The sequence below is a fragment of the Rhopalosiphum padi genome, chromosome 4, assembly GCF_020882245.1.
Source record: "Rhopalosiphum padi isolate XX-2018 chromosome 4, ASM2088224v1, whole genome shotgun sequence".
In the NCBI taxonomy this organism is placed as follows: Eukaryota; Metazoa; Arthropoda; class Insecta; order Hemiptera; family Aphididae; genus Rhopalosiphum; species Rhopalosiphum padi.
Window position 1 is genome coordinate 15,319,280 of NC_083600.1, and position 18,957 is coordinate 15,338,236.

The window sequence follows — 18,957 nt, forward strand, 5'->3', positions numbered from 1 at the left end:
AGGAGATCTTATCATCATCCGATCGGATGAATTATTTATTTGACCGGTGCACATCGCTGCACATGGAAACCCGGGTAGCAACTTCTGTGACATGGTTGTGTCAAATCATTTGCAATAAACCAATTATGTAGAACACGGTGTATTACTATTTATCGTCTCTGCACAGTGTTTTAGGTCATTTTGAATACCGAATTTTTACATGGGTAGCACCATGCATTCGGAGTGCAATTATTGTTAGTTCAAACACTGTGTTACATTTAAATAGTTTACCGTGAGCTATTTAGGTAAATGCCAATAGAACAACTGTGTAATGGTCGGTTAAACCACACTGTGTACCGTATGTGTGATACCTTGGTTGCTAAAGGGTTACACTTACATAGGAGCTCTTACACCAGTAGAAGAGTCATTTAATATTTACCTATCATCTGCAAGAATTTGTGTTGAAAATGCTTTTGGTTGTTTGAATGATAGATGGAGAGTGTTGTTGAAAAAAGCTGATATTAATTACAAATTCATACCTATTATGGTAGATAGTTTTGTCATATTACATAATATAATTGAAACTTCAAAAGATAGTTTCAATCCATGCTGGTTATAAGATCTTTAAATGAAGTACATATTGAAAGACCACAACCCAAGGGGGGAGGCAATGGGGCAATTGCCCCCCCCCCGTTCACAAAAGAAAGTATCATATATTCCAATAGTTTTTTATTTGAAATAGATCATGACCTTTTTTTAGTTGATAACTAACAAATTGCCCCCCCCCTCTGTTTAGGACCACTGTATTCGCCCTTGCCACAACCTCAACAAGTAACAGTGACTCGAGCTGAACCACGTGCAAAGGACATTCGTGAAGTTTTAAAAAACTATACGAATAATAATAATCATCAGTAATCAGTACTACATTATGTAAAACATACAGTTTAAAACTTTAAAACATATTTATTAAACATTTAAAAACAGAATACATTTAATAACTTAATAATTTTATATCTTATTGCATTATTTCCCAGTCTTTGGTTTACAATTTTTTTAGATATTTTAAAAATATATACATAATGTTAATTATATAAGGTAAATAATTAATCTTTAAGCTTGAGTAAAGTGGTCAGTAGGCTATTAAATTCCTGTTATCTTTTTGCGTTTGTTCTTGGTCAGATTTTAATAGTTCTTCCTCCCATTTTTTTCTTTAATAAGATCTTTATGCCCTTCCTTAGTTTTATTAAAAGAGTCCATCAAGTAAGTCACCAGAATCTAAAATATAGGCAAATGTATCAACAAAAAAAAAGTAATTTTATATACAAATAAGTCAATAAATCTTCTACTTTTACGGTGAGATCCTTTTTTGAGATAGAGTTTCCTTGTTTTGTATTGAACTTGTGTCCACCTGGTCATCTTTTAGGTAAATTAGTTTATAACTGACATCTGCATCTTTTTCATTAACACTAATATTTTCTTCAATGAACTCCATATCTATATATTAATTGCATTACAGTATTAAATATAGAAAGTGAAAGGACTACAGGAATAAATATTTTACAAATAATTTTGCTATATGTCAAATGAAGAGAAAAAGACTTTTTGAAATAAATTTATTTATTTATTAAAAACTATATAAATGAGTATTATCATGTGTATACATCTTATATAGATTTATAGATTAAAATATGTTCTTGATGGGTAAATTTTAGTTTATTAATCAACAAATGATTATTTTTGTTTTTTTTCACGTTTTAAGTGTTATTTATAATTGCTTATATTGCCTTTAAAGTTTAAGTAGTTCAAATCTGTACCTTGCTGATAACAGTTCTTGCCAGCTGACGTCCCACATGTATCATAATATAAATATTTATCGTGCAATGACTGCAATGTTTATATTATGTTCATGTGAATTCCACTGAATTCTGAGTGAAGTTCAGTAATTCACTCATCGCTGATATCAGACATTTGCAGTTGTAGTAAATGCCGACTGTACAGCAGGTCAGCATTTAGCATAACGCTATTACAGCAGTCGCATACATACCTACTTATATAGTGCATTCACGTGACACGTCTTAAGATCTTATTATTTTACATAAGTACCTAAACTTTTGAAGACAGTACATAATATTTAATAATATATAAATATATATCAGGCATTAGGTAGGTATGTACTTTATTATAAATTATTTCTGTGAAACATGACACAAACATTTTTTTAGTATAATATCAACTGGTAAAAGGCAAAAAAATTCAAGTGACAGTTTTACTACTTTTCAAGAGTATAAAATCAAATTGTTCATATAATGTTCTTAGAATTGGCATTAGGACTTTAGTTTTTATAGAAGCAGCTAAGTCTTAGAAATTAAGTTATATATTTCTATTCTATTTTATATTCAAATAGTGTGAGCGCTTGATTACTATTTGGTATTTATTCAAAAATCTACTTTTGATATATAATCATTGCTATATTAAAGTTGTAAAAAATCAATTAGAACTTTATTGGGAATAATATTTAAAATTGAAAAATGTTGTAATACATATTTTATTTTGTATGCTCGCTCAGACAATAACCCCTAAAAATGTATTAAAATTAAGGTATAATTTATCAAGCTTAATTTTAAAATGAAATGGTCAGAACTCAGAAGAACTGGTGTTTGTGTGTTCAAAAGCTTAAATAATTGTCAGTTATCCCTTACTTTTTAGTATACACTGTGTTGTATGGTCTTTTATTTTACCAGTAGATATATAGGAATAAGAAAATATATTATGCATAACCTAGAACCCTGTTTTTTTTTATAAAAATACTATAAATTTGATTTTAGAATTTATTTTCCTGGAGTTAGAGAAAACATTAAACAATTAATCAATTGAAATTGAAACCCATGAAAAATATGAGAATTGTTGAAACACAAATGATAGATGCATTTGAAATCATTGAAACTGTTTTATCTGAACGTGTGAAAGATGATTGTGATTTGTTTGATGAACAATTTGCAATAAAGTTAAGGGAGTTTGATGAACATATACGTGCAAACATAATAAAAGAAATGAATTATATTATTTTTCTTGCTGAATCAAATTTACTTTAAATACCAACCATGACCATCATTTTTAGCTTATTGATTAAATACTTCAAAACTTCAACTCTGACTAAATTTCAAAATCCTTGATTTCTTCCGAGTTACGTGAGTTACTTGTCAATATTCACTATGAATTCTCCTGCAAACCATATGTTATTAGTACTTCAAAATATTTTTTACCTATTACCATTGATTCAATATACTATAATATATTGTATATTTAATCAATGCTATTACATTACAATAATTGTAATCTTTCTTATTTATCGCCTATATGTTATACATACCTAACCAATTAATAATTTCTACAAACCTAGTCATACAGTCAAGAACACCACAAATACCATAAAATTGCTCCACAATCAAAAATTTATTTTATTTTCTTAAATAATAACTAGTAATATTATTTATAATTATAAATATTTACAAAAAAAGGATATGTCATAGATAGAGTATTGGTTATAACTTTATAAGTAATCATGTTTAATTTATTTTTTAAAATTAATTTTTATTTTAACCACTTTAATGTATCATTTATTTAGTAGTCTTACTATAGTTTATTTGTTGCTTATAAAATTATTTTAAAAATATATGAACAATAATTTTGTTATGTAATTGATAAGTTTAATCATTTTTTTTTTTTTGTATAACTAATTATATAATCTTTAGACTTGGAATAAGTACTTAATTTATCAAATACCTAATTAAAATTATTTTTTGAAATATTTATTTTGTTTTATGGTGTCCCTACTCTGTTTGTTGGTATCCTGTGGATTTTAAAAGAATTAAATGGTTATTTATTTAAGTTTTCCTAAATATTTTAACTTTTAAGCACTATATCTACAAAGTAGGATATTAATTAAATGTATTTAATATTCAATGGGAATATATATGTAATATACTTAATTGGACTTATTTTTATTTATATAACAGGTTTTTTTTAATTTTAATTGTGCTTTACAAATAATAATAATGCTAGTTGCTACATTAAAAATCTGTTTTTCTTCAATATTTATTTTGAAAATGTACAACTGATTATTATCAAATAATTGTAACATTTATTTCTGTCTCTATACGAGTTTTTCTCACTTTCTCAGTGTGACAGTATTTGTTAGTAAACTTCTAAAGTGTATGCCGTATGGAGTTAAAATATGAGATAGATTTAACTTGATTATCACTTTATAATACATAGGTACGTGCCACTCCGACGATAGTGCGTATGAACTCAATCGATCTAAAAACGCGCGCATAAGATGCTTCACGTATGATACGCGCTTTTGATGGTGATTTGGTCAAGCGTTTTGGTAAAATCCACTAAATTTTTTAAATATCAAACCATTTCTTAATTAATCATTATTATTTATTACTTTATTAGATTCGTTTATGGATATGCCATAAGCCGATGACGTTTACGATGCTAGGTAATGAACAATTCATGAACTATTTTTATTTATAGATTTGAACCTCACGAGTTGAGTAGAATTATCAGATCGGGAGTTGATGAGTTGAGAGTCGACTCATCCATCATTAAAACTGACTAGTGAGCCGAGTTGAACGATTCAGTTCACCAGAATGAGTTGAAATACTCATCCCTAATAGAAACAGTACAACAGTGTACTTAAAGCCTTAAAGGTCGCATTTCGAGTGATGCGTGTAATATTTGTAATATATTATGGAAAAATTGGAAATAACAGAGGTCTATCTTAATCATTAAACCATCTATAGTTAGTTTCCCGCCAATGTGCAAAGTGCGTATCCGTTTATTCCGTTTACCGCCGTTTACGTTTTTGCACGTATTCCGGTATTGGCGACACTGCGGCACGCAGTCCGCCATATCTTGTAGCGCCGGCACCGCGTTGGCGGGTTCGAAAACCGACCGTTGGACTGTACGTCTTGCAGTACCACCACCACTGTACTCCGTAGGGCCACCATTCATTTTCATCGTTATCGCCGTGGCGTCGGTACGCCGTCGTAGTCGTTGCAGAGTAGTAACGCCTGGCACCTCACCCTTTCCCCCGGCTCACGGCAATCCGTCGCTGCTGTCCGCCCGCCCATCGTTGTGCCCGCTCATTCGTCCGACGGTTCCCGCGCTAACTGAATAATAACCGAAACCGATACCGTACGTGTCCCTGTACAGTGTACATACATTGCGAATTCCGAACGAGTGCGAGTGCGCCTGCAGCCAGATCTTTTCGCGATCCGTTTACCGCCTCCGTTTCCGTTCCGACGAACGTTCTTCAGTTTGTTTTGATTTCATACTCACGGTCACCACAATGCATAAAGGTACGTCTTCCAAGGGTACGTTTTGTTGTTTAAAATCGGTTTCGCATGGTGTGGCGTCATTGACTGACGCTCCGCTAGGATGGCGGTGTTCTGTTATCAAGGCCCGCGGGTCCTTAACTTTTCCCACTAGACGTGCACGGGCTTTTCCATTCCGTGTTTCCGTGTCCCGTCGCACCGCGTCCCCCGTCTGCGATGTTTGGTGTTGCGCGAGCGTTGGTGGACTCTTTTTTGTAACCGTTACAATTAAACGTACCATACTCTAGGGAACTGGAGTTGGTCATGATCTTAAACGAACTCAACGATAGTTACTGACGTTATTGCTTAGAAAACACACTTGTCAAATAGTTTATTTTAGTATATTTTCAATGTTTCTGACTTTTATGATAATAACAAAGAATTAAATCCCAAATTTCACAATATATATATATATTTTTTTTGTTAAAAATTATACACAATCTTAAGGCACATTAAGAGTATGAGCTATGTGAAAAAAAGAAAGAAAACATGAACAATTTGAATGAAAAAGCCACCCATTGATGGCATTGTCTAAATTTCGCCAACATGATTTTAATTTTCCATTGTCAATGACAAGGTCTAAATTGCTTATCTATTCACTTTACACACAATGTTCATTTTAAAAACCATAGTATATATTAATTTTAAATAACTTCCGATTTGTGAGGATTTAACAAATAATCATTTTCTCTTAATTTGTTCAGCTATTAACAAAAATATCGTATCTACTTAGCCTACTTACCTAAGTTTTCTACTTTTAAGTATATCTTATTCTAATTTAACCTAAATATTTATTTTGAGCAAATCAAAATTGTTTTAATTATATATAGTCCCATTTTTTTTCAGGAGTGGCTGATAACGAGTATGAAATTGAGTCCATTTTATTTGATGATACATATGGGAGCAAAACAATGTATCTCGTTAAATGGAAAAATTATCCTATGGACCAGTGCACTTGGGAACCATATCGAAATTTAACAAACTGTTCTAACGCATTGAATGACTACAGATCAAATAAGATAGTTGCTGCTGACATTTATAAAACTGCACGTTTTAAAGACCTGTATGATTCACTTAATATTTTTGCTGATCAAGAATTGCTTGAATTGTTGCACCGTGTGCTCGTGGAAGGCATGCCATCTATAGAAGATAAGTTTGTTAGGGGTACTATTGCCTATTTATCAACAGTATCGCCAAGTAGTAGGAGTACATCATTAACTAAATTGATTAGACATAATTTAATGCTAATTGAAGTTAACAGAAAAAGGCAAAAACAACTTGATAAATTGTCTAAATGGCAAAATGAAATGGCTGCAGTTTGTGGATTTAGTTTAACTGTTGTAAACGATGTAGACTTTGAAGGCCCACCCAAACGGTTTTATTATGTGGATGAATGTGTGGCGGGCGAAGGAGTTATTATTCCAAACGACCCTCCAGTTTGGTACGTATTTGAGTATTTTATTTTAACTTAAATGAGTAATCTATATAATTTTTGATGTAGGTGCCACTGTGATGTTACCTGTGGAGGAAAAAAACGTAAAAAAACTGAATGTCATTTTGGCGATTTTCAACTTGCGTATAATAAATTCAAGCGTGTTATAGTTCCTCAAGGCACTCCTATTTATGAGTGTAATAAAAAATGTTCTTGTGACAATACCTGTGTAAACAGAGTGGTTCAACATGGTCCTAGTAAGAATTTAAAACTTCAAATATTCCGAACAGATAACAATCGCGGTTGGGGAGTCAAAACATCAATAAGTATAAAGCAAGGTACGTATATTACCAAATATACTGGTGAAGTAATCACCAAATCAGAAGCTGATCAGCGGGCTGTCACTCATGGATCAAAGTCAACATACTTGTTTGATCTTGACTATAATACTGATAAAAATGATAGCGTTTATTCTATTGATGCAACTACATTTGGTAATGTATCACATTTTATAAATCATTCATGTGATTCTAATCTGGCCATATTTGCTGTATGGATTGATTGTTTGGATACTAATATTCCAACCCTGGCATTATTTGCATCTAGAGATATTGATGCAGGTGAAGAGATTACATTCAATTATATGACTTCTGTCAATAATGAAAGTCGGAGAATTAAATGTAAATGCCTATCTAAAAACTGCCGTGGTTACCTGTGTTAGTATAAATAATTTTGTTTTCATACTGACACTAAATTTTTATTGACTATATACTTTTTTTATTATTTATTCTCCAATAGCCTTACTTATTATGAAAAAGTATAATTTTGAATCAATTTAATTAAGTGTTGGGTTTGACAAAAAAGGGTAATTTATATGTATATAATGTAAATAGTACTGATTTAAAGGTGAAGACAAAAGATGATGTCTTAATAGTACATCATAAATATTTTTTTCAGTTGTAACAGAAATTAGTTAATTTTATATGCATTTTTGAAATTATTAGATAATTATTTCACAGTTTAATTTTTTTTTCACTAGTAAATATTTATTTTTAATAAATGAATTCATTTAGACAGTTGATAAGATTTTCTATTGAGGTACCTAATTAATGTAACTAAATATCTTACAAAATGTACTGCTTATAATCTAATATTTATAAATACATAGATACATTCAGCTAATCGTTCCAAGTATAAATTATTTAAAAGTATTAAATGTATTGCTTTTATGTATGATATATTTTTTTTTAAATTATTATTTTCTTTGAATTAGTCAAATGTAATCTAGTGTAAAAAATATTAATACCAAAGTTTAATTTGGTATTATATTATAATAATACAATAAAATATTTTAAGAATTAATTTATTACTCAATTAGTATTTATCTTTAAAATTGCTAATTACCATTTTTTCGTTCTGTAATAAGTTTTAATGTCAATTTTTTTTATATATTATATTAACAGTTAATTTTTTGAATTATTCATTCCATTAAGAACTTATGATAATTTCCCATTAATACATTTAAATGATAAATGTACTTTCAGAATGTTCATTTGACTAAAATATATTTATTTTTTGTATAGTAAACACAAGAATGATTTTTTTTTTTTCAATAATCATGAAAACCTTGTTGAAATTTAAATTGCTTAATACATAAACAAATATCATAAATATATATACATAAATATATATATTTGTAAATGTTTTCTTTTGTAATGTATTTTAAGACTTAAAATAATAATTATTGTTGGATAAAATGGAGCTGCAAAAATTTTTACTTTAATTTAAATATTAAAATTATGTGCAGTTTCAATTTTTCTTTTAACGAAAACATTTTTATAATTTTTTATGAATAAAAATCTTGTTAAATGTTTTTGTAATATATTAAAAGACTGAGTGTAATTTATATTTATTCAGTTGTTTTTAAGAATTAAATAATTTGTTTAAGTTTATTGTTACATATTAAACAGATAACTTTTTACTTGATTTTTATACTACAATATGATTGTAACTATCATTTTTTATGTATATTATACTATTTATTACATACTAATTAAATATAATGCAAATTGATGTAACAAATGCTAAATATGTGACTATAGTTAACTGTAAATTTAAATGTTAATTTCAAGACATTTTTAATATTGTAAATGATAAATTAGAATTTTTTTCAAATAACTGAATTGTATAATAAATTATTAATTTTATGTTTTTTTTCGAAAGACTGCATCAAGTTATATGAATGAAATATACTTTATGCTTACATATTGTAAAATTATTTTATTTTTGTTTGTTTTTATTTATGAGGCTAATTACATGGAACTATAACTGATTAATGTACATATTTGATATGTTTTGTGTTGGTAAGCAGATAAGACATGTGTGTACAATGTCTTATTTTGTGCATTTAAAGTATGTTTAGATTAGGTAAACAGTAAATACCTACTCAATAACACAGTACAAAGACTCTATAATTTAAAGATAGTATAATGTAATTTTAATCACCAAAAGATGTTAATGTTGTATAATTATGTATTTTGAATGTTTGGTATTTGGTAATTTACTGGTAAATTTGTGCTCTACTGTTCTGTTGAAGTGTTGAATACGACGAATCTCTGTGCTATACATAGGAGTACTAATTATTACTAAATAAGTAATACTGCTAATATTATTAGGCATGATTAATAGAATCCTTAGAGAACAATGCATTCTCGTGTGTAGTGTTACTAACAAACAGCATGTTAATCTGTTGTTTTAATTTTAAATTTGAAGTCTTTATGTATGTTCAGTATAATTCCAATTTTGTATTAAATATTGGAGTAAATTGAGATTATCCAACTTAAAAGTATCTGCGTGTTCTCTTGTTATTTTTAAGTAAACGTGTGTGTAAAGTACTAAAAATTAAAATATTTAGGTGTACCACCTGGTAGGTATATTATTATTTATTAATCTATTGTTTTGTTATATTCACAGTGCTTATCTTTTATCTAATTAATTACTATAAAGTCGTAAGACTATTGTAATTTTATAACTATGTAGTTTTCAAAGGTTAATAACTGAAGCCCAAATAGCTTGTGTTTTAAAATTATAAATAACAAGTACCTATATGGCTATATATACCTATATAAAATAGTGTTACTGGATAATACTGCGATAGTTAAATATTTGGTACTTTTGGATTCCGGTTTTTCCGACTACCTATATATTTTCATGACTACATTCTATAATCATCCTGGTTACCTATATCTACTACCTCGTATCGTCGTTTTGGTAACCTGGATACAAATAACAAAATTGTGAATCTATGACTTGTTTGATTGCATTCGTTTATTAGGTACCTTTGGCCCATGAGGAAGTAGGTCCTCGCGGCGCCGTCGGTTCTAACTCGAAGAAAAAGAAAGTCGTCAGCTGACAGCTATATCATTAAATAGCGTCTATCTAAAAAATATTTTTTTTTGAGAACATAAATTATTTTAATTTGTCGTCCTCAGAAAAAGAAGCTGTCTAACTTCTTCTAGAACACGGAGTATGCAAAGTTTACGAATTATAAATTTGTTTTACTAACTAATACCTATTACCCTACCGGTGTGCAATGTAGTGACGTTAACTACTGAGAAATATCTTTTAGTGATAGAGAAGTTTTAATAGTTTTATAGACATTATTTTTCAATGGCATAAGAAAGTTACAGTGCGATAGCTAATTTGGTGTACAAAATAAGTTAAGGTAACTAACTAACATATACTTAATATTATAACATCGCTATGTATACTTATTTTGAATACGCATGTGAACTGTGAAGTAACATTTTTACGTAGCAAATATGCATAATACATTACAATTTACAATAGTCAAAATCTATGACATTTCAATATTTCATCATTGAAACATTTAATAGATATTATTTAGATATGTCATAAACTCATAACTCATAATAAAGTTACAGTTCAACATTTATACTCTGCAGTGGCTATGTACACTGTACAGCCCACAGGTTCGCTGCAATATGCTGAGTACTTACGTTAAATGTTAACTGGTCTTATAGAGTTATACGGACATATGGTTATACTATATACAGTGCTTGGAAAGTTCCTTTAAAAAAAGGAACTAGTTCACGTTCACGTTCATCTTGTTAGGAAGGAACTAAATTCTTTACCGTTCCTGTCTTAAAGATAGGAACTAGTTCCTTTCCTCGTTCCTTTTTAATGTGAAGTAAAATAAAGTAAAAAAACAGATATACATTTTTGTACTATAATTGTTTTAATTTTAAAATTTTAAACATAATACATTGTTATTTAGTAATAGTTTTAACTTTTGTAAACATTATCAATAATATTGTATACAGATTTATTTTTATACCTCTTTATATTAGCTACTAAATTTCAAAAGAAGCTATACATTTTTGTTGATTTAATTTTATTTAAAAATAAAGGAACGAAAAAAATCGTTATGTTCCTCAAAAAAGTGAACGAAATTCCAATACGTTCCTAAACATGAAAAAGAAACTAAATGTCTACATTACGATAAGTTCCTAAAAATGGAACGAAGTTAATAGAGGAATTCGACGAATCCGTAGTTCCTTCCAAGCACTGACTATATATTAAGAATTAAGGTGTCCACTGTCCAGTATCCTGTGATGCCACTATGGTAGTTATGTCACCAGAATTAATATCTAACAGTGTAACATAATTAATACATTTTAATATAATATTATAAGATATCATTGTAAATAATTTGTATAATTATGCATTATCAATTATTAAACTGCTGAAATGTTAATTAATATTATCAATAAGTTAGATTACTGTCAGGAACAATTTAAAATAAAAAATAAAAAAATAATAATAAGATCGGTCAATCCCTTAGTGCAGTGATTCAGTGAACAATCCATTAACCTATATATTATGGCTGAATACGATTATTTTTTGATAGCTATATCGGATATCCTATATCTAATAATAGTTATATCAGCAAGTGTTCCTATAAATTATAATGAATATCACATAAATATTGCAATCGTCACATTCACTTGGGAGGGGGGCTCTATTCATGAAAGATGTGCGCTCTTTTTACGCGAGTTCATTATTTTTTTTTGTGAATTTGTGTCATTTGTAATAATAATGAATTAACGTACTATATATAGGCGTCATTGCTCCGATTATACTACAAGATGCGAATATGTTTTATATTAATTAACATTTTATAAAATCATGGCTGAAAAACAGGTAAATATATATTTTAATATCTTAGTTTTATTATAATATGTTAGATACACATTTAATGGCATTATTAATTGTTGCATACTATTAAATTAACACAATATGTTTCCTCGGAATTTTGAAAATTACCGAGATCATTAGAAAAAATTTAACTTTGGAAAGCAACAGAATTAAGATCATTTATTTTATACGACTAGTTATAAAACTAAAAAATAATTCTACCTTAATTTTATAAATTTTTATAATGCAATCCTACTTCTTATTTCTAGCGCAGTGTTTCCCGAAGGGTGTGCCGTGACAACTTGAATTTTTTTTATAAAAAAACATAAAATTATTTTTTTCAAAATATTTAGATATAATTAATGTGAAACGTGTGCTTGATGTTGTTTACTCAATAGTTCAATTCTAGGAGGGGTCGATGATAAATACACCCGCATTCTTGTTAAACTGATAAAAGTTGTTCACGTTTCTTATTTTTAATATTTGTTAGTGCGGAAACCCAAGTTCACAGAGGTATGTTGTAGAAATTGGTAATAATATATTAATTGCAATTTCTATAATAATTATGGGATATTCTGTTTTAATAAAACTCCAAAATTAGAATGCTTTAAGGTTTAAGTTCATTAAATTTTAATTTCAATGAACGATCAGATTGAAGTTCTAAAAATTGTTCTTGTTCAACTAATCCTAGATGTGTGATATTACATCTGATGTTACTGCAAAAGGATTGTACACCCAATCAAAGATGGGAAGTATTTTTTCATTTTTTCTTTGAAAATTATGAGATGATTAATTATCAAATCAGATGTTACTTCTCCATCTTGATCAACATCTGCTGTTAATGGGAACATTTGCGTTGTTTTTTTTCTACGTGTGATATCCAGAGATAAATTTTCCGTAAAAACCTATAATACCTGACATCATTCTGCGTAATATTCGATAAGTAGATAATATTTAATTAAAATGTGTCGTGACTTATTATAATAACTAATAATAATGTGCTGCGATGGGAAAAAGTTTGGGAACCGCTGTTCTAGCGAAACTTGTTTTATTTACAATGATTTGGCCAATACATTATTACTCAGAAAATTATTCTGCTTTGGAATATGAAATGAAAAAACTATGTATTCAAAAAAGTAATAAACTTAAAAAAATATTTAAAAATATAATTTTTTAATAAAAACGTTGTTTTTTTAACAAACTTGAAACTATATCAAAAAATGTTTTCAAAAACATGAATATTTTTTGAAATAACGAGTGTTTTATGATAAAAGAATCATCCTGTATATTTATATAAATAACAGTACATATCTGTGTATGTTTTGTAAAGACTTTTTAAGTCCTATAGGCAGCCGCGCGTACAGTACACTGCTTATTATACGCATGTTTTTCGATTTAGGTGTACCTATCGACTATTATTTGTTGATATACGCCGGCTACACGATTTCATATTACCCATTATTTTATACTTCAATAGTTCAATAACCAGTCTTCACGACTTCCTATGCATATAGTAATATATATTAATAAATCAATAATAATATTTGTACAGAAAGGTTCTTGTCTGTGTACATTTTATAAATTATTATTATTTAATATTATTTCATTTTTGATTATTGTAGTATTCTACATATTTATGTAGTTTGTAATTTTGAAGGATCATATTTTACTGAGAAAAATACTGTGGTCATCTGACCTCCCAACCTCCTCCTGGGTTGGCCCTGCGTATTCTGCTCTTTATAATATGACTGCAAAACAAATATGAAAATTGCAAATACTACAAGTCCTCTGTCCTAATAATTACCTTTGCCCAAACGACTACTGCTAAATTTTAATTTAATTTTATTAATGATATTAATAATATAATTTAACATTAAATAAGATTTTTTCTTATAGCTTATAATATATATTACCTACCAATTATTGTTTTATTTTTACTTATAATATAGAAAGACTTCATATTTGACAAATTTTAATTTTCCAATTCAGTGTTGGGAAATGAGAATAGATTACTAAAATATTATCTAGATAAAGATAATAGATAAAAATTTCTAAAGTTGGTACCTAGAATCTAGAATCTAGATAATAGAAAAATATCCTAAAAAATAATATGTATTTCAAATGTATTATTTTTATTTTTATAAAAACAAATGTGTTAATGTGTTATATTATATTATGTTTATGCAGTATATATACTATATTAAAAAAAAAAAAAATATAAAAATAAATATTAAAAACTGTTTTGTTGCAGAATAAACTGATATCATAATTATTATAAGCTAAGGACGAAGACGAAGTTGCTAAATCATACATAGATTTTTTTGTACTAATATCAGTAACATCATTGGGTGAAAGTGGTCTTTTAGTTGATACATTTTCTTTTGAGGTACTAGTTTGATTAATATTTGAAATTTGAATAGGTAAAAAAAAATTCTTAATGGTTTGGTTTTTAGACTTTTTATTGAAATAAGTTTTTTAACTTTTAAATAAGTTCGTACTCACTTATTATGATTTTCTGTTTATATGCTATTGCGTTATTACAGTGTATCAGTGTTAGTGTCAATTGTCGACGGTCAACTAATTTATACATTTTAGTAGTAGGTATAAAATAACAGAAGTAGTGTTATAATAATATTGTCCTCTATAGTGGAAAACTACGCAGATAAACTCACTATCGCAATACAAAAGCATATCGGGAATTACGCCGGACGATTTTATCTAAACTATTAAAATACGATTGTAAAATATTTTATTATATTATTATTATTTCAGTAGATTCTTGATAATCAACCTAGGTACTTATATTTGAAATATATACATGTATTATCATGTTATACGGTATACCTACTGCAGGGTCAGACTCTGTGTATGCATTATTTAATTATATATGTATATATCAGTGTCTGGGTCCGCCAATGAGTATTATACATAATTATATTATAAACTGTTGTGTTTTTCTGCCGCCAATACCGATCAGAACATTTAACTATAATAATAAATAACCTGCAGGTACATTATTAATAAATGGAAATAACAAAATAGCTAACAATTATTGGCTATTGAGTACTGACTATCAACATATATTTTATATGAATATTGTAGCTGCCAAGGTGGATATATATATATATATATATATTATCCACCTTGGTAGCTGCTTAAAATTTGTACCACCATAATATGATAATTAATATTATATTTATTACCAGTGGCGTACGCAGGATTTTTCAATGGGGGGGGTTTGAAAATAAATTATTACTCAGTTGTCACTGGTTTATAAGTTTGAATAATAAAGTGCTTTTATATTTCTTAATTAAATTAAGCATAAAATATACAAGAAAGAAATGTATGAAAAAAGAACTAACAAAAAATATAATAACAAAAGTAATGAGCAATAAAATATATTTTTATTTGGTCCAGTCTGCTAATTGTAGTCGCTTCGGTGATGTTTTTGAAAATTGTTGTATAACTTCCAATTCAGTTAGATTTTCTTTTTTATTTATATTTGCTAAAGCTAATCCATTAAGACGTTCTTCTGTCATGGTTGATCTTAAATAGAGATTTCAAACGTTTCAATGTTGAAAATGTTCTTTCTGGTGTAGCAGAAGTAATTGGCAAAGTGGCAAACAGTCTTAACAGCACCTGGATGTTTGGTAATAGATTTGTACAGTGAGGTAGTGTATCAATAACTGATTGTGGTTTGTCATCATTATTATACCACTGACATCTCCACATATGTAGTTCAGCTCTAAGACATGAACTATCACTATATGTAAGATCTTTATCATAATGCATAGCTGCCTTTAAAATAGAGTCATCATCATATAAACTAAAATTTGATGGAATCAGTCCTTCCAGAGGCATAACATCAGATAGTCTATCATCAAATCGTGTATGCAAAGCTTGAATTATATAATCAAGAAATGGCAAATACACTGAAATTTTAAAATATGTTTCTGGATCGGTTACATTTATATTGACTCGATGAGTTTGTCGTCCACAAACTCGTGGCATACTTATTTCGACATCAACTTTTGCTGCAAATTCAACGATATCTTTAAACATTTTTTTAAAGTTAACATCTGCATTTTCTCGAAGTTCCTCTAATGCGCATCGAATCACCATTATATCAGACAATGCCTTTGACAAATCTTGCTGCTTACTTTGCAGTGATATACTAAGTCTGCATTGTTTGCATTGTTTGCAATAAATAGGTAAACACACGATTTAAGAAACTATATTAAATCGAGGTAAATATAAAAAAAAAAAACAATAATACGGGCAATGGGGGGGGGGGCTTCAGCCCGTTAGCCCCCCCCTGCGGACGCCACTGTTTATTACATTACATTATTATGGTTTTCAAACATAAAATTTAAAAATGTATGTAAGTACTTTAATACTAAATAAATAATTATACATAAAAAAGTATCTAGAATCTAGATGAATTAATATAGAAAACTGAATTTTTATCTCAGATAAAAAAAAAAGACGACAGAAGAATTTAATCTATATAAGATAATATATGAAAGAATTTTTTTCATCTAGATAAATCCCAACCCTGTTTACCATTGCATCTTGGAGCTACTAAAATGTGGGTGGCGGGTGCTAAATGTGTCATGTTAATTGTCAATGAATGAAATGTACACTCCTACATTTAATAAACTATTAAACATCTATTTATTACTAAAATTAAAAGTATTTTTATTAAAACAAATTACAACTTTTAGGTACATAAATGTAATATATATTTTGTAACATTTCTAATGATGCAATATTCTGATATTTTTTAGTTATAACATTTTTAACATTTATTTTTACATTTTTTTGTATAACATTTCCATTATTTATAATTTGTATAATCAAATTAAATTATAACATAAAATACAAAAATCATTTTGATTTATTTAAACTTTTCTCGTCATGCCATCAAAATAATCCCGTAATAGTATAGTATACTTTATATAAATATATTATATTTATTAGTGAAGAAGAATTTGTCATTGAGCTGATGGAAAATGTGTCGGCACTCGGCTGTATTTCAACACGGAGGACGTCTGGCAGCAGCAAAAAGAAATTCAACTGATGATCAACTGCCCAAAGGATTTGTTGGTAATATATTAAAATTTTTAGAATCGTAGTAGGTATTGTATACTTTATATAAATATATAATATTTATTAGTGAAGCAGAATTTGTCATTGAGCTGATGGAAAATGTGTCGGCACTCGGCTGTATATCAACACGGAGGACGTCTAGCAGCAGCAAAAAGATATTCAACTGACGATAATCAACTGTCGAAAGGATTTGTTGGTAATAAATTATAATTTTTAGAATCGTAGTAGGTATAGTATACTTTATATAAATATAAAATATTTATTAGTGAAGAAGAATTTGTCATTGAGCTGATGGGAAATGTGTTGGCACTCGGCTTCGTTTCAACCCGGAGGAAGATTGGCAGCATTTTAGTATAAGTTTTCCCCTAACGCATTAGCGCTCATCTCTCATCCACTCATCCAACACATTGACTATCGCCGTCCGGCAACACACACATATTATACACATTACCCGTTTTATATTTTATAATTTTATTAATATCTACATATAGTTTAAGTTATTGTATATTTTTTTTTTATTATTTGAATGCATTCATATGATCTGTGGCGTATTTAGGAATTTTAGGATAAGGGCAACACATATTTTGCCCCCCCCCCTATTAAAAAACTTCTATGCCGCGCAATGGTGAAACTGTTAATACCATAGAATACCATGTTATATAAATACTATAGTATTTTATACCTCTGTGGCACACATTTGTTGTGAAAAATATTAATGATTGACGTCACTGCGCCAGTACTCATAAAGTACGAAATAAAAATTTGCCGTTCTGGACAACTGGACCCAAAGCTCCTACCAAATACGCCCCTGCATATAATGCGTTCTCGCTTACGATGTGGATTAGGCCTACTGGGGACACCACAATAAAAAACGCGCCTCGTGTAATACCTCATAAAGTTATTAAACAATACGGACAATGTTATTGTACGTCGTTTAATAAAAAAGGTGGTGTGGAAAATTACCTAACACTGTTGTTCTTATCTTATAGTTATCTTGCATACATTTTTTTAAAATTAAATACCAATTAAATAATTATTTATATCAAGAAACAAGAAATATTAACGTTTTATTAAGTATTTCAATAAAATAGTATTTAATATTTAAAAAATATTCTTTGACTTGTTAAAAAAAGACTCAAAGTATAGTTATTATATTAGTTCTTATTTTACAAATACACTAACAAAAGCCGGTCAAGTTTAATATTGCCAGAAAGATTATTATGTGGATGTAGTTTGATAAATATTTTCAAAAAAATAATTTGCTTAATTATTCGCAATAAAAGGTTATTTCTCATTTGAAAAAATAAGTCTATACCGTTACATGACATAGCTTAAACAATGTACAACTTCTGTGTACTTAAATTTAAAAATATGGCCTTTATGTAAAGTTAACTCTAAAATTTTAAAGTCCAACATAAATTTAACATTAAAGGAATAAGTGCTCATACAATTCTTGTAAATAAGTATAGTCACCCTGTTAGGTTAATGGTTAGGTTTTAATGTACTTACTTATTATAATAAATAGGTATTTGAGCAAGTTCTTTTAAAAATTATATATAAGCTCTACATTAACATAATCGATAATTCATATATCATGTATATTAGAATATAATGAAACGTTACTACTTATTTAAAAAATCGAATCTAATATCATAATTAATGGAATTAGAGATATTACTAACGCCATGTAACTTACTTATACTTCATACTATTTCATAATATTTTTAAAATTTAAATTGTTATTTAAGTATTTTTTTTAGACAAGTTTTTTAAATTATCGCCGATTTCTGGGTACCTAAATGACGTGGGAGATTATAGTCAATATGGAATCTAAATTGT

General features: G+C 28.3%; 1 protein-coding gene and 2 long non-coding RNA genes across 5 annotated transcripts; 2 read left to right on the plus strand and 1 right to left on the minus strand.

Moving 5' to 3' along the window:
* Nucleotides 1-922: 922 nt before the first annotated feature.
* LOC132929520 (uncharacterized) lies at nucleotides 923-3,654 on the minus strand. 2 transcript variants are annotated; one of them, XR_009662113.1, is made up of 4 exons: nucleotides 3,376-3,654; nucleotides 1,794-3,201; nucleotides 1,326-1,473; nucleotides 923-1,254 (listed from the first exon to the last, which is right to left on the minus strand). It is a non-coding gene; the product is annotated as an uncharacterized LOC132929520 (long non-coding RNA). The 2 variants fall into 2 exon arrangements; XR_009662114.1 differs by having other exon boundaries at nucleotides 3,350-3,654.
* Nucleotides 3,655-4,960: 1,306 nt separating this feature from the next.
* Nucleotides 4,961-9,070, plus strand: LOC132930093 (histone-lysine N-methyltransferase SUV39H2). Of its 2 annotated transcripts, none has more exons than XM_060995763.1 (3): nucleotides 4,961-5,360; nucleotides 6,207-6,801; nucleotides 6,862-9,070. In XM_060995763.1, exons 1-3 carry the CDS (start codon nucleotides 5,336-5,338, stop codon nucleotides 7,511-7,513), a joined length of 1,272 nt encoding a protein of 423 aa, XP_060851746.1. In that variant the 5' UTR covers nucleotides 4,961-5,335; the 3' UTR covers nucleotides 7,514-9,070. The 2 variants fall into 2 exon arrangements, with proteins under 2 accessions (XP_060851746.1, XP_060851747.1); XM_060995764.1 differs by having other exon boundaries at nucleotides 4,962-5,345.
* A 2,390-nt stretch (nucleotides 9,071-11,460) lies between these two features.
* On the plus strand, nucleotides 11,461-18,160 carry LOC132929701 (uncharacterized). Its single transcript, XR_009662139.1, has 4 exons — nucleotides 11,461-12,015; nucleotides 16,990-17,115; nucleotides 17,186-17,314; nucleotides 17,385-18,160. It is a non-coding gene; the product is annotated as an uncharacterized LOC132929701 (long non-coding RNA).
* Nucleotides 18,161-18,957: the final 797 nt, after the last annotated feature.

Coding starts and splice junctions, on each gene's coding strand:
- LOC132930093 (XM_060995763.1), top strand. CDS start 5,336: ATGCATAAAGGTACGTCTTCCAAGG. Junction 5,361..6,206: donor TAAAGGTACGTCTTCCAAGG/GTACGTTTTGTT, acceptor ATTTTTTTTCAG/GAGTGGCTGATAACGAGTAT. Junction 6,802..6,861: donor CCAAACGACCCTCCAGTTTG/GTACGTATTTGA, acceptor TTTTTGATGTAG/GTGCCACTGTGATGTTACCT.